Source organism: Phyllobates terribilis, unplaced genomic scaffold, assembly GCF_046119375.1.
Source record: "Phyllobates terribilis strain yellow unplaced genomic scaffold, ASM4611937v1 Scaffold_9__5_contigs__length_417890890, whole genome shotgun sequence".
Lineage (NCBI taxonomy): Eukaryota > Metazoa > Chordata > Amphibia > Anura > Dendrobatidae > Phyllobates > Phyllobates terribilis.
In genome coordinates, this window is record NW_027362769.1 from 73,650,951 (window position 1) to 73,663,703 (window position 12,753).

The 12,753-nt window shown below is 39.8% G+C and overlaps 1 protein-coding gene across 4 annotated transcripts in view; it reads left to right on the forward strand.

Moving 5' to 3' along the window:
- The window catches only part of LOC141161593 (uncharacterized), a 674,484-nt gene that overhangs the window by 356,270 nt on the left and 305,461 nt on the right, over positions 1–12,753 (forward strand). For all 4 annotated transcript variants that reach the window (XM_073646616.1, XM_073646615.1, XM_073646612.1 and 1 more), the window contains one exon: positions 1,892–1,970. In XM_073646616.1, coding sequence (XP_073502717.1) covers positions 1,892–1,970 — 79 coding nt within the window. The remainder of the gene's footprint in view (positions 1–1,891; positions 1,971–12,753) is intronic.

Below are 12,753 nucleotides of genomic sequence, written 5' to 3' on the forward strand. Positions count from 1 at the left end.
TCTTAGTGCTGCTCTGGCCGGTCTTCTGCAGCTTGTCACCTGACAGATTTCTCCAGTGTTTGTTGGGTGATCCGGAAGTCACAACTCAATGTAAGTCTTTGAGAGCATGAACGAGGCCAGAATGAGGCTCCCTTAGACTTACATTAGGATCTTGTGACCGTTACCGCTGACTTCCGGTTAGTCAGAAGTTGCGGTCACAAGATGGACCTGAGTGGTAAGGAGAACAGTTGAAGACAATTGCTGATAAGTATAAGACTAGGGTCAGGGAATTTAGATTAGTAGCACCACTCCAGCACTGGAATAAAAAAAAACTGCTGGAATGGTGCTTTAACATGCTTTTCTCTTGTAAACTATTATACCCTGACCAAACAAAAATTCTCTTCCTCGAATATACAGATGGATCTTGACTAATAGAACAGTAGGATAGTCCTTTCAAAAACTAATGTTATGTAGGGCAGAAGGGAGAGTGAACTTCTAACATGTTAGAAGATACAACTTGGTAGACTTACACCCATCTGATCCCTACTCAAACAAGCTTCTGGAGGTGGTATTGGCAGATCACTAGGACTTGGTAACTTTCTTTCATCCATACCCAATATATCAAACTTCTGACTTTTATCAAATCATCTGTATTGTTGAGGGAACTGTTATCACAAAGAAGCTAATGAGGAAGTTTTTATTTTTCCCCAACCTTTAAAATCATAATCCTTTTTAAGAGCATATATAGTTTTCACTGACCATAGATACTGAATAACTCAAAAATTTAAACCTGTATCAGGTTTCCTCTTTTCTAACAGCTTCCTTACTCCGCCTCTAAAAAGAAAGGGGTAATTAGTAGTTTTGATGATATCTTGAGACAAACTACCTAAATTAGAGATATAATCTTTAAGGAATCAGACATAGTCCGCAAGTATGTAATACATGAGAGATAGAGGAACATATTTCTAGTTAATCTACAAAACATTTTTTGGGACATTTTTTATTGCATTTGTGCCAGATTCGAGTTTAAAAAACCCTAGCAATTTATGGCACTGCCATATATACACCATGATTTGCATCTTTTTAAACTTTCACCTCTTCTCACATCACTTTTCTAAATGGGCGGGTATCTGTGGAAGGGACATTTTCTATAATATACACCAGAAAGTAGTGTATTATAGTGCAAATCTATGCCAGCTCTAGCTTTATTTTTGGTGCACACACAGCAAGTGATGTGCCTCTTTCTAAATCTGATACAAATAACACCATCAAGCTTTTTATTAAAACACAAATCAGCACTTCTCTGGTTGTCTTCTGCAGTTTGCCGGATAGCTCCAGTGTTGCTGGGTGATCCGGCTGTTACTACTCGATGTAAGTCTATGAGAGCCAAAATGAAGCCACAACGAGCCTCTCATAGACTTACATTGGGAGGTTGTGGCCGTTACATCTGATTTCCGGTCAATCAGAAGCTGCAGTCACAACATGATGGAGCGGGACAGGAGGGCGAAAGTAGAAGCAGAAGATGACAGCTGGTAAGTATATTAATAGGGGAAGGGAACATGGATTAATGATATCACTCCAACAGTGAAATAAAAAGAAGCACTTGAGTGGTACTTTAAGACCAGCCAAAAAGTACACTGGTCTTAAAAAAATGTCCCCTTTATGTTTTGAACTGTCTCTCTGCACTGCTTCAAAATTTCTAGACCTATGTGTCTCGTTGCATAAAAATCATTGAAATGTCTAATTTCCCCTGGAGTTTCAGGTTCTTTTGTATTATCATGCGAGCTGGGCTCGAAAGTACAGATCTAATGAGGTCGAAATTTCCCCTAAATTGTATTTGTGGTAATGGGCAACATGATGCAAAGTGAAAATTCATAACTTGTTGAGATAACATATGGCTTTTATATTTCAGTTGTGAATCAAGAAAGAAGTTTTCAATTCTCGAAGAAAGAGTGCCAAGTACTGACAAAGCAGGTCGAGGTTTATACCAGGTGTGACGACTTAAATTCAGTTTTGTACTACATTTCTGTCTATTTCTCTGCATATCATGTCAGCAAAGGATTTAGGTTATGATTAGTGTTGAGCGAACATGCTCGACACTGCTCGGTACTCGCCCAAGCATCACGCTACTCGGGATGTTCGGCAAGCACCGAGCATTTCCGGGTTACTCGGGCTGGAGCTCGGGTCTCCGCCCTGCATGTTTGGCGCTCTTTACAGAGCCAATGAACATGCAGGGATTGCCAGCCAGTCACTGTAATGCTGCAGCCATGTTGGTTGTGGGCATTACAGTGATTGGCTGGCCGCACAGCGTCACCTCGAGTATTTAAAACGGGGCGCCGCCATCTTGGACACAGTCGCTCCGGATTAGACAGTGTAGGGACAGCGCTGCTGATTTAGGGGGAGATATAAACTGCGAAATAGTTAGTGTAGGGTCTGTAAAGTCTGCCAGAACAAACAAACAGTCCTTTTCAGGACTAATATCCATCCCAGATACCAGGCAGGCAGGCTGTATAGGAGACACAGTGCTTATACCAGCAAACGCTGCATTACAGTCCTGTGTGCTCCTGTTGCTGAAATTGCTGGACTTAGCACCAGGTGTCGGGGGCCAGGAAAAATCCTTTTTTTTTCATCTAAATCCTCCTTTTTTTTCCCTCCTTCACACTGTACAAATACCCGTCTTATTAACCTTTTGGTATGTCCCCCCCCCTCCCAAAAAAAAAGCGTGTCTCTGATTTTTCAGACACAAATATAACTGTTGAAAATAGTCTGGTGTAGGCTAGAGAAACAGAAGTGTTGTTTTGCACTTCCACGGTTCAAACCTCTGTATTATCCATTTTGGGCCATTTGTATCTAAAAAAAAATACAGTTTGAGTGTGTCGCTCACTGTTCAGCTGCAAATATCTCTATTTAAAAATGTGTGGTATACCCCAGTAAACAATAACTGTGGTTTTGCCATCCCACGGTAAAAAATCTCTATTATTCAGGTTTTGGTAGTTTTTTCCGTAAAGAAAAACAGTAGTGTCTCCTGACTGTTGTGACACAAAAATATATCTGTTGAAAATAGGCTTGTGTAGGCCCGACATTCCAGTGTGGTTTCGCAGTTCCACGGGTCAAATCGCTGTACTATCCAGTTTTGGGCCTTTGGTATCTAAAAAAAAAAGCAGTTTGAGTGTGTCGCTCACTGTTCAGCCGCAAATATCTCTATTTAAAAAAGTGTGGTATACCCCAGTAAACAATAACTGTGGTTTTGCCATCCCACGGTAAAAAATCTCTATTATTCAGGTTTTGGTAGTTTTTTCCGTAAAGAAAAACAGTAGTGTCTCCTGACTGTTGTGACACCAAAATATATCTGTTGAAAATATTCTTGTGTAGGCCCGACATCCCAGTGTGGTTTCGCAGTTCCACTGGTCAAATCGCTGTACTATCCAGTTTGGGCCTTTGGTATCTAAAAAAAAAGCAGTTTGAGTGTGTCGCTCACTGTTCAGCCGCAAATATCTGTATTTAAAAAAGTGTGGTATACCCCAGTAAACAATAACTGTGGTTTTCCATCCCACTGCAAAAAATCTCTATTATTCAGCTTTTGGTAGTTTTTTTCCGTAAAGAAAAACAGTAGTGTCTCCTGACTGTTGTGACACAAAAATATATCTGTTGAAAATAGTCTTGTGTAGGCCCGACATCCCAGTGTGGTTTCGCAGTTCCACGGGTCAAATCGCTGTACTATCCAGTTTTGGGCCTTTGGTATCTAAAAAAAAGGCAGTTTGAGTGTGTCGCTCACTGTTCAGGCGCAAATATCTCTATTTAAAAAAGTGTGGTATACCCCAGTAAACAATAACTGTGGTTTTGCCATCCCACGGTAAAAAATCTCTATTATTCAGGTTTTGGTCGTTTTTTCCGTAAAGAAAAACAGTAGTGTCTCCTGACTGTTGTGACACCAAAATATATCTGTTGAAAATAGTCTTGTGTAGGCCCGACATCCCAGTGTGGTTTCGCAGTTCCACGGGTCAAATCGCTGTACTATCCAGTTTGGGCCTTTGGTATCTAAAAAAAAAGCAGTTTGAGTGTGTCGCTCACTGTTCAGCCGCAAATATCTCTATTTAAAAAAGTGTGGTATACCCCAGTAAACAATAACTGTGGTTTTCCATCCCACTGCAAAAAATCTCTATTATTCAGCTTTTGGTAGTTTTTTTCCGTAAAGAAAAACAGTAGTGTCTCCTGACTGTTGTGACACAAAAATATATCTGTTGAAAATAGTCTTGTGTAGGCCCGACATCCCAGTGTGGTTTCGCAGTTCCACGGGTCAAATCGCTGTACTATCCAGTTTTGGGCCTTTGGTATCTAAAAAAAAAGCAGTTTGAGTGTGTCGCTCACTGTTCAGGCGCAAATATCTCTATTTAAAAAAGTGTGGTATACCCCAGTAAACAATAACTGTGGTTTTGCCATCCCACGGTAAAAAATCTCTATTATTCAGCTTTTGGTAGTTTTTTCCGTAAAGAAAAACAGTAGTGTCTCCTGACTGTTGTGACACAAAAATATATCTGTTGAAAATAGTCTTGTGTAGGCCCGACATCCCAGTGTGGTTTCGCAGTTCCACGGGTCAAATCGCTGTACTATCCAGTTTTGGGCCTTTGGTATCTAAAAAAAAGCAGTTTGAGTGTGTCACTCACTGTTCAGCCGCAAATATCTCTATTTAAAAAAGTGTGGTATACCCCAGTAAACAATAACTGTGATTTTGCCATCCCACGGTAAAAAATCTCTATTATTCAGGTTTTGGTAGTTTTTTCCGTAAAGAAAAACAGTAGTGTCTCCTGACTGTTGTGACACAAAAATATATCTGTTGAAAATAGTCTTGTGTAGGCCCGACATCCCAGTGTGGTTTCGCAGTTCCACGGGTCAAATCGCTGTACTATCCAGTTTTGGGCCTTTGGTATCTAAAAAAAAAGCAGTTTGAGTGTGTCGCTCACTGTTCAGCCGCAAATATCTCTATTTAAAAAAGTGTGGTATACCCCAGTAAACAATAACTGTGGTTTTCCATCCCACTGCAAAAAATCTCTATTATTCAGCTTTTGGTAGTTTTTTTCCGTAAAGAAAAACAGTAGTGTCTCCTGACTGTTGTGACACAAAAATATATCTGTTGAAAATAGTCTTGTGTAGGCCCGACATCCCAGTGTGGTTTCGCAGTTCCACGGGTCAAATCGCTGTACTATCCAGTTTTGGGCCTTTGGTATCTAAAAAAAAAGCAGTTTGAGTGTGTCGCTCACTGTTCAGGCGCAAATATCTCTATTTAAAAAAGTGTGGTATACCCCAGTAAACAATAACTGTGGTTTTGCCATCCCATGGTAAAAAATCTCTATTATTCAGCTTTTGGTAGTTTTTTTCGTACAGAAAAACAGTAGTGTCTACTGACTGTTGTGACACAAAAATATATCTGTTGAAAATAGTCGTGTGTAGGCCCGACATCCCAGTGTGGTTTCGCAGTTCCACGGGTCAAATTGCTGTACTATCCAGTTTTGGGCCTTTGGTATCTAAAAAAAAATCAGTTTGAGTGTGTCGCTCACTGTTCAGCCGCAAATATCTCTATTTAAAAAAGTGTGGTATACCCCAGTAAACAATAACTGTGGTTTTGCCATCCCAAGGTAAAAAATCTCTATTATTCAGGTTTTGGAAATTTTTTCCGTAAAGAATAACAGTAGTGTATCCTGACTGTTATGACACAAAAATATATCTGTTGAAAATAGTCTTGTGTAGGCCCGACATCCCAGTGTGGTTTCGCAGTTCCACGGGTCAAATTGCTGTACTATCCAGTTTTGGGCCTTTGGTATCTAAAAAAAAAGCAGTTTGAGTGTGTCGCTCATTGTTCAGCCGCAAATATCTCTATTTAAAAAAGTGTGGTATACCCCAGTAAACAATAACTGTGGTTTTGCCATCCCACGGTAAAAAATCTCTATTATTCAGATTTTGGTTGTTTTTTCCGTAAAGAAAAACAGTAGTGTCTCCTGACTGTTGTGACACCAAAATATATCTGTTGAAAATAGTCTTGTGTAGGCCCGACATCACAGTGTGGTTTCGCAGTTCCACGGGTCAAATCGCTGTACTATCCAGTTTTGGGCCTTTGGTATGTAAAAAAAAAGCAGCTTGAGTGTGTCGCTCACTGTTCAGGCGCAAATATCTCTATTTAAAAAAGTGTGGTATAACCCAGTAAACAATAACTGTGGTTTTGCCATCCCACGGTAAAAAATCTCTATTATTCAGCTTTTGTTAGTTTTTTCCGTAAAGAAAAACAGTAGTGTCTCCTGGCTGTTGTGACACAAAAATATATCTGTTGAAAATAGTCTTGTGTAGGCCCGACATCCCAGTGTGGTTTCGCAGTTCCACTGGTCAAATCGCTGTACTATCCAGTTTTGGGCCTTTGGTATCTAAAAAAAAGCAGTTTGAGTGTGTCGCTCACTGTTCAGCCGCAAATATCTCTATTTAAAAAAGTGTGGTATACCCCATTAACAATAACTGTGGTTTTGCCATCCCACGGTAAAAAATCTCTATTATTCAGGTTTTGGTAGTTTTTTCCGTAAAGAAAAACAGTAGTGTCTCCTGACTGTTGTGACACCAAAATATATCTGTTGAAAATAGTCTTGTGTAGGCCCGACATCCCAGTGTGGTTTCGCAGTTCCACGGGTCAAATCACTGTACTATCCAGTTTTGGGCCTTTGGTATCTAAAAAAAAGGCAGTTTGAGTGTGTCGCTCACTGTTCAGGCGCAAATATCTCTATTTAAAAAAGTGTGGTATACCTCAGTAAACAATAACTGTGGTTTTGCCATCCCACGGTAAAAAATCTCTATTATTCAGGTTTTGGTCGTTTTTTCCGTAAAGAAAAACAGTAGTGTCTCCTGACTGTTGTGACACCAAAATAAATCTGTTGAAAATAGTCTTGTGTAGGCCCGACATCCCAGTGTGGTTTCGCAGTTCCACGGGTCAAATCGCTGTACTATCCAGTTTTGGGCCTTTGGTATCTAAAAAAAAAGCAGTTTGAGTGTGTCGCTCACTGTTCAGCCGCAAATATCTCTATTTAAAAAAGTGTGGTATACCCCAGTAAACAATAACTGTGGTTTTCCATCCCACTGCAAAAAATCTCTATTATTCAGCTTTTGGTAGTTTTTTTCCGTAAAGAAAAACAGTAGTGTCTCCTGACTGTTGTGACACAAAAATATATCTGTTGAAAATAGTCTTGTGTAGGCCCGACATCCCAGTGTGGTTTCGCAGTTCCACGGGTTAAATCGCTGTACTATCCAGTTTTGGGCCTTTGGTATCTAAAAAAAAAGCAGTTTGAGTGTGTCGCTCACTGTTCAGGCGCAAATATCTCTATTTAAAAAAGTGTGGTATACCCCAGTAAACAATAACTGTGGTTTTGCCATCCCACGGTAAAAAATCTCTATTATTCAGCTTTTGGTAGTTTTTTCCGTAAAGAAAAACAGTAGTGTCTCCTGACTGTTGTGACACAAAAATATATCTGTTGAAAATAGTCTTGTGTAGGCCCGACATCCCAGTGTGGTTTCGCAGTTCCACGGGTCAAATCGCTGTACTATCCAGTTTTGGGCCTTTGGTATCTAAAAAAAAGCAGTTTGAGTGTGTCACTCACTGTTCAGCCGCAAATATCTCTATTTAAAAAAGTGTGGTATACCCCAGTAAACAATAACTGTGATTTTGCCATCCCACGGTAAAAAATCTCTATTATTCAGGTTTTGGTAGTTTTTTCCGTAAAGAAAAACAGTAGTGTCTCCTGACTGTTGTGACACAAAAATATATCTGTTGAAAATAGTCTTGTGTAGGCCCGACATCCCAGTGTGGTTTCGCAGTTCCACGGGTCAAATCGCTGTACTATCCAGTTTTGGGCCTTTGGTATCTAAAAAAAAAGCAGTTTGAGTGTGTCGCTCACTGTTCAGCCGCAAATATCTCTATTTAAAAAAGTGTGGTATACCCCAGTAAACAATAACTGTGGTTTTGCCATCCCAAGGTAAAAAATCTCTATTATTCAAGTTTTGGAAATTTTTTCCGTAAAGAATAACAGTAGTGTATCCTGACTGTTATGACACAAAAATATATCTGTTGAAAATAGTCTTGTGTAGGCCCGACATCCCAGTGTGGTTTCGCAGTTCCACGGGTCAAATCGCTGTACTATCCAGTTTTGGGCCTTTGGTATCTAAAAAAAAAGCAGTTTGAGTGTGTCGCTCATTGTTCAGCCGCAAATATCTCTATTTAAAAAAGTGTGGTATACCCCAGTAAACAATAACTGTGGTTTTGCCATCCCACGGTAAAAAATCTCTATTATTCAGCTTTTGGTTGTTTTTTCCGTAAAGAAAAACAGTAGTGTCTCCTGACTGTTGTGACACCAAAATATATCTGTTGAAAATAGTCTTGTGTAGGCCTGACATCACAGTGTGGTTTCGCAGTTCCACGGGTCAAATCGCTGTACTATCCAGTTTTGGGCCTTTGGTATGTAAAAAAAAAGCAGCTTGAGTGTGTCGCTCACTGTTCAGCCGCAAATATCTCTATTTAAAAAAGTGTGGTATACCCCAGTAAACAATAACTGTGGTTTTGCCATCCCACGGTAAAAAATCTCTATTATTCAGCTTTTGGTAGTTTTTTCCGTAAAGAAAAACAGTAGTGTCTCCTGGCTGTTGTGACACAAAAATATATCTGTTGAAAATAGTCTTGTGTAGGCCCGACATCCCAGTGTGGTTTCGCAGTTCCACTGGTCAAATCGCTGTACTATCCAGTTTTGGGCCTTTGGTATCTAAAAAAAAGCAGTTTGAGTGTGTCGCTCACTGTTCAGCCGCAAATATCTCTATTTAAAAAAGTGTGGTATACCCCAGTAAACAATAACTGTGGTTTTGCCATCCCACGGTAAAAAATCTCTATTATTCAGGTTTTGGTAGTTTTTTCCGTAAAGAAAAACAGTAGTGTCTCCTGACTGTTGTGACACCAAAATATATCTGTTGAAAATAGTCTTGTGTAGGCCCGACATCCCAGTGTGGTTTCGCAGTTCCACGGGTCAAATCGCTGTACTATCCAGTTTGGGCCTTTGGTATCTAAAAAAAAAGCAGTTTGAGTGTGTCGCTCACTGTTCAGCCGCAAATATCTCTATTTAAAAAAGTGTGGTATACCCCAGTAAACAATAACTGTGGTTTTCCATCCCACTGCAAAAAATCTCTATTATTCAGCTTTTGGTAGTTTTTTTCCGTAAAGAAAAACAGTAGTGTCTCCTGACTGTTGTGACACAAAAATATATCTGTTGAAAATAGTCTTGTGTAGGCCCGACATCCCAGTGTGGTTTCGCAGTTCCACGGGTCAAATCACTGTACTATCCAGTTTTGGGCCTTTGGTATCTAAAAAAAAGGCAGTTTGAGTGTGTCGCTCACTGTTCAGGCGCAAATATCTCTATTTAAAAAAGTGTGGTATATCCCAGTAAACAATAACTGTGGTTTTGCCATCCCACGGTAAAAAATCTCTATTATTCAGGTTTTGGTCGTTTTTTCCGTAAAGAAAAACAGTAGTGTCTCCTGACTGTTGTGACACCAAAATATATCTGTTGAAAATAGTCTTGTGTAGGCCCGACATCCCAGTGTGGTTTCGCAGTTCCACGGGTCAAATCGCTGTACTATCCAGTTTTGGGCCTTTGGTATCTAAAAAAAAAGCAGTTTGAGTGTGTCGCTCACTGTTCAGGCGCAAATATCTCTATTTAAAAAAGTGTGGTATACCCCAGTAAACAATAACTGTGGTTTTGCCATCCCACGGTAAAAAATCTCTATTATTCAGGTTTTGGTAGTTTTTTCCGTAAAGAATAACAGTAGTGTATCCTGACTGTTATGACACAAAAATATATCTGTTGAAAATAGTCTTGTGTAGGCCCGACATCCCAGTGTGGTTTCGCAGTTCCACGGGTCAAATCGCTGTACTATCCAGTTTTGGGCCTTTGGTATCTAAAAAAAAAGCAGTTTGAGTGTGTCGCTCATTGTTCAGCCGCAAATATCTCTATTTAAAAAAGTGTGGTATACCCAGTAAACAATAACTGTGGTTTTGCCATCCCACGGTAAAAAATCTCTATTATTCAGCTTTTGGTTGTTTTTTCCGTAAAGAAAAACAGTAGTGTCTCCTGACTGTTGTGACACCAAAATATATCTGTTGAAAATAGTCTTGTGTAGGCCCGACATCACAGTGTGGTTTCGCAGTTCCACGGGTCAAATCGCTGTACTATCCAGTTTTGGGCCTTTGGTATGTAAAAAAAAAGCAGCTTGAGTGTGTCGCTCACTGTTCAGCCGCAAATATCTCTATTTAAAAAAGTGTGGTATACCCCAGTAAACAATAACTGTGGTTTTGCCATCCCACGGTAAAAAATCTCTATTATTCAGCTTTTGGTTGTTTTTTCCGTAAAGAAAAACAGTAGTGTCTCCTGACTGTTGTGACACCAAAATATATCTGTTGAAAATAGTCTTGTGTAGGCCCGACATCACAGTGTGGTTTCGCAGTTCCACGGGTCAAATCGCTGTACTATCCAGTTTTGGGCCTTTGGTATGTAAAAAAAAAGCAGCTTGAGTGTGTCGCTCACTGTTCAGCCGCAAATATCTCTATTTAAAAAAGTGTGGTATACCCCAGTAAGCAATAACTGTGGTTTTGCCATCCCACGGTAAAAAATCTCTATTATTCAGCTTTTGGTAGTTTTTTCCGTAAAGAAAAACAGTAGTGTCTCCTGGCTGTTGTGACACAAAAATATATCTGTTGAAAATAGTCTTGTGTAGGCCCGACATCCCAGTGTGGTTTCGCAGTTCCACTGGTCAAATCGCTGTACTATCCAGTTTTGGGCCTTTGGTATCTAAAAAAAAGCAGTTTGAGTGTGTCGCTCACTGTTCAGCCGCAAATATCTCTATTTAAAAAAGTGTGGTATACCCCAGTAAACAATAACTGTGGTTTTGCCATCCCACGGTAAAAAATCTCTATTATTCAGGTTTTGGTAGTTTTTTCCGTAAAGAAAAACAGTAGTGTCTCCTGACTGTTGTGACACCAAAATATATCTGTTGAAAATAGTCTTGTGTAGGCCCGACATCCCAGTGTGGTTTCGCAGTTCCACGGGTCAAATCGCTGTACTATCCAGTTTGGGCCTTTGGTATCTAAAAAAAAAGCAGTTTGAGTGTGTCGCTCACTGTTCAGCCGCAAATATCTCTATTTAAAAAAGTGTGGTATACCCCAGTAAACAATAACTGTGGTTTTCCATCCCACTGCAAAAAATCTCTATTATTCAGCTTTTGGTAGTTTTTTTCCGTAAAGAAAAACAGTAGTGTCTCCTGACTGTTGTGACACAAAAATATATCTGTTGAAAATAGTCTTGTGTAGGCCCGACATCCCAGTGTGGTTTCGCAATTCCACGGGTCAAATCACTGTACTATCCAGTTTTGGGCCTTTGGTATCTAAAAAAAAGGCAGCTTGAGTGTGTCGCTCACTGTTCAGGCGCAAATATCTCTATTTAAAAAAGTGTGGTATACCCCAGTAAACAATAACTGTGGTTTTGCCATCCCACGGTAAAAAATCTCTATTATTCAGGTTTTGGTCGTTTTTTCCGTACAGAAAAACAGTAGTGTCTCCTGACTGTTGTGACACCAAAATATATCTGTTGAAAATAGTCTTGTGTAGGCCCGACATCCCAGTGTGGTTTCGCAGTTCCACGGGTCAAATCGCTGTACTATCCAGTTTTGGGCCTTTGGTATCTAAAAAAAAAGCAGTTTGAGTGTGTCGCTCACTGTTCAGCCGCAAATATCTCTATTTAAAAAAGTGTGGTATACCCCAGTAAACAATAACTGTGGTTTTCCATCCCACTGCAAAAAATCTCTATTATTCAGCTTTTGGTAGTTTTTTTCCGTAAAGAAAAACAGTAGTGTCTCCTGACTGTTGTGACACAAAAATATATCTGTTGAAAATAGTCTTGTGTAGGCCCGACATCCCAGTGTGGTTTCGCAGTTCCACGGGTCAAATCGCTGTACTATCCAGTTTTGGGCCTTTGGTATCTAAAAAAAAAGCAGTTTGAGTGTGTCGCTCACTGTTCAGGCGCAAATATCTCTATTTAAAAAAGTGTGGTATACCCCAGTAAACAATAACTGTGGTTTTGCCATCCCACGGTAAAAAATCTCTATTATTCAGGCTTTGGTAGTTTTTTCCGTAAAGAATAACAGTAGTGTATCCTGACTGTTATGACACAAAAATATATCTGTTGAAAATAGTCTTGTGTACGCCCGACATCACAGTGTGGTTTCGCAGTTCCACGGGTCAAATCGCTGTACTATCCAGTTTTGGGCCTTTGGTATGTAAAAAAAAAGCAGCTTGAGTGTGTCGCTCACTGTTCAGCCGCAAATATCTCTATTTAAAAAAGTGTGGTATACCCCAGTAAACAATAACTGTGGTTTTGCCATCCCACGGTAAAAAATCTCTATTATTCAGCTTTTGGTAGTTTTTTCCGTAAAGAAAAACAGTAGTGTCTCCTGGCTGTTGTGACACAAAAATATATCTGTTGAAAATAGTCTTGTGTAGGCCCGACATCCCAGTGTGGTTTCGCAGTTCCACTGGTCAAATCGCTATACTATCCAGTTTTGGACCTTTGGTATCTAAAAAAAAGCAGTTTGAGTGTGTCGCTCACTGTTCAGCCGCAAATATCTCTATTTAAAAAAGTGTGGTATACCCGAATAAACAATAACTGTGGTTTTGCCATCCCACGGTAAAAAATCTCTATTATTCAG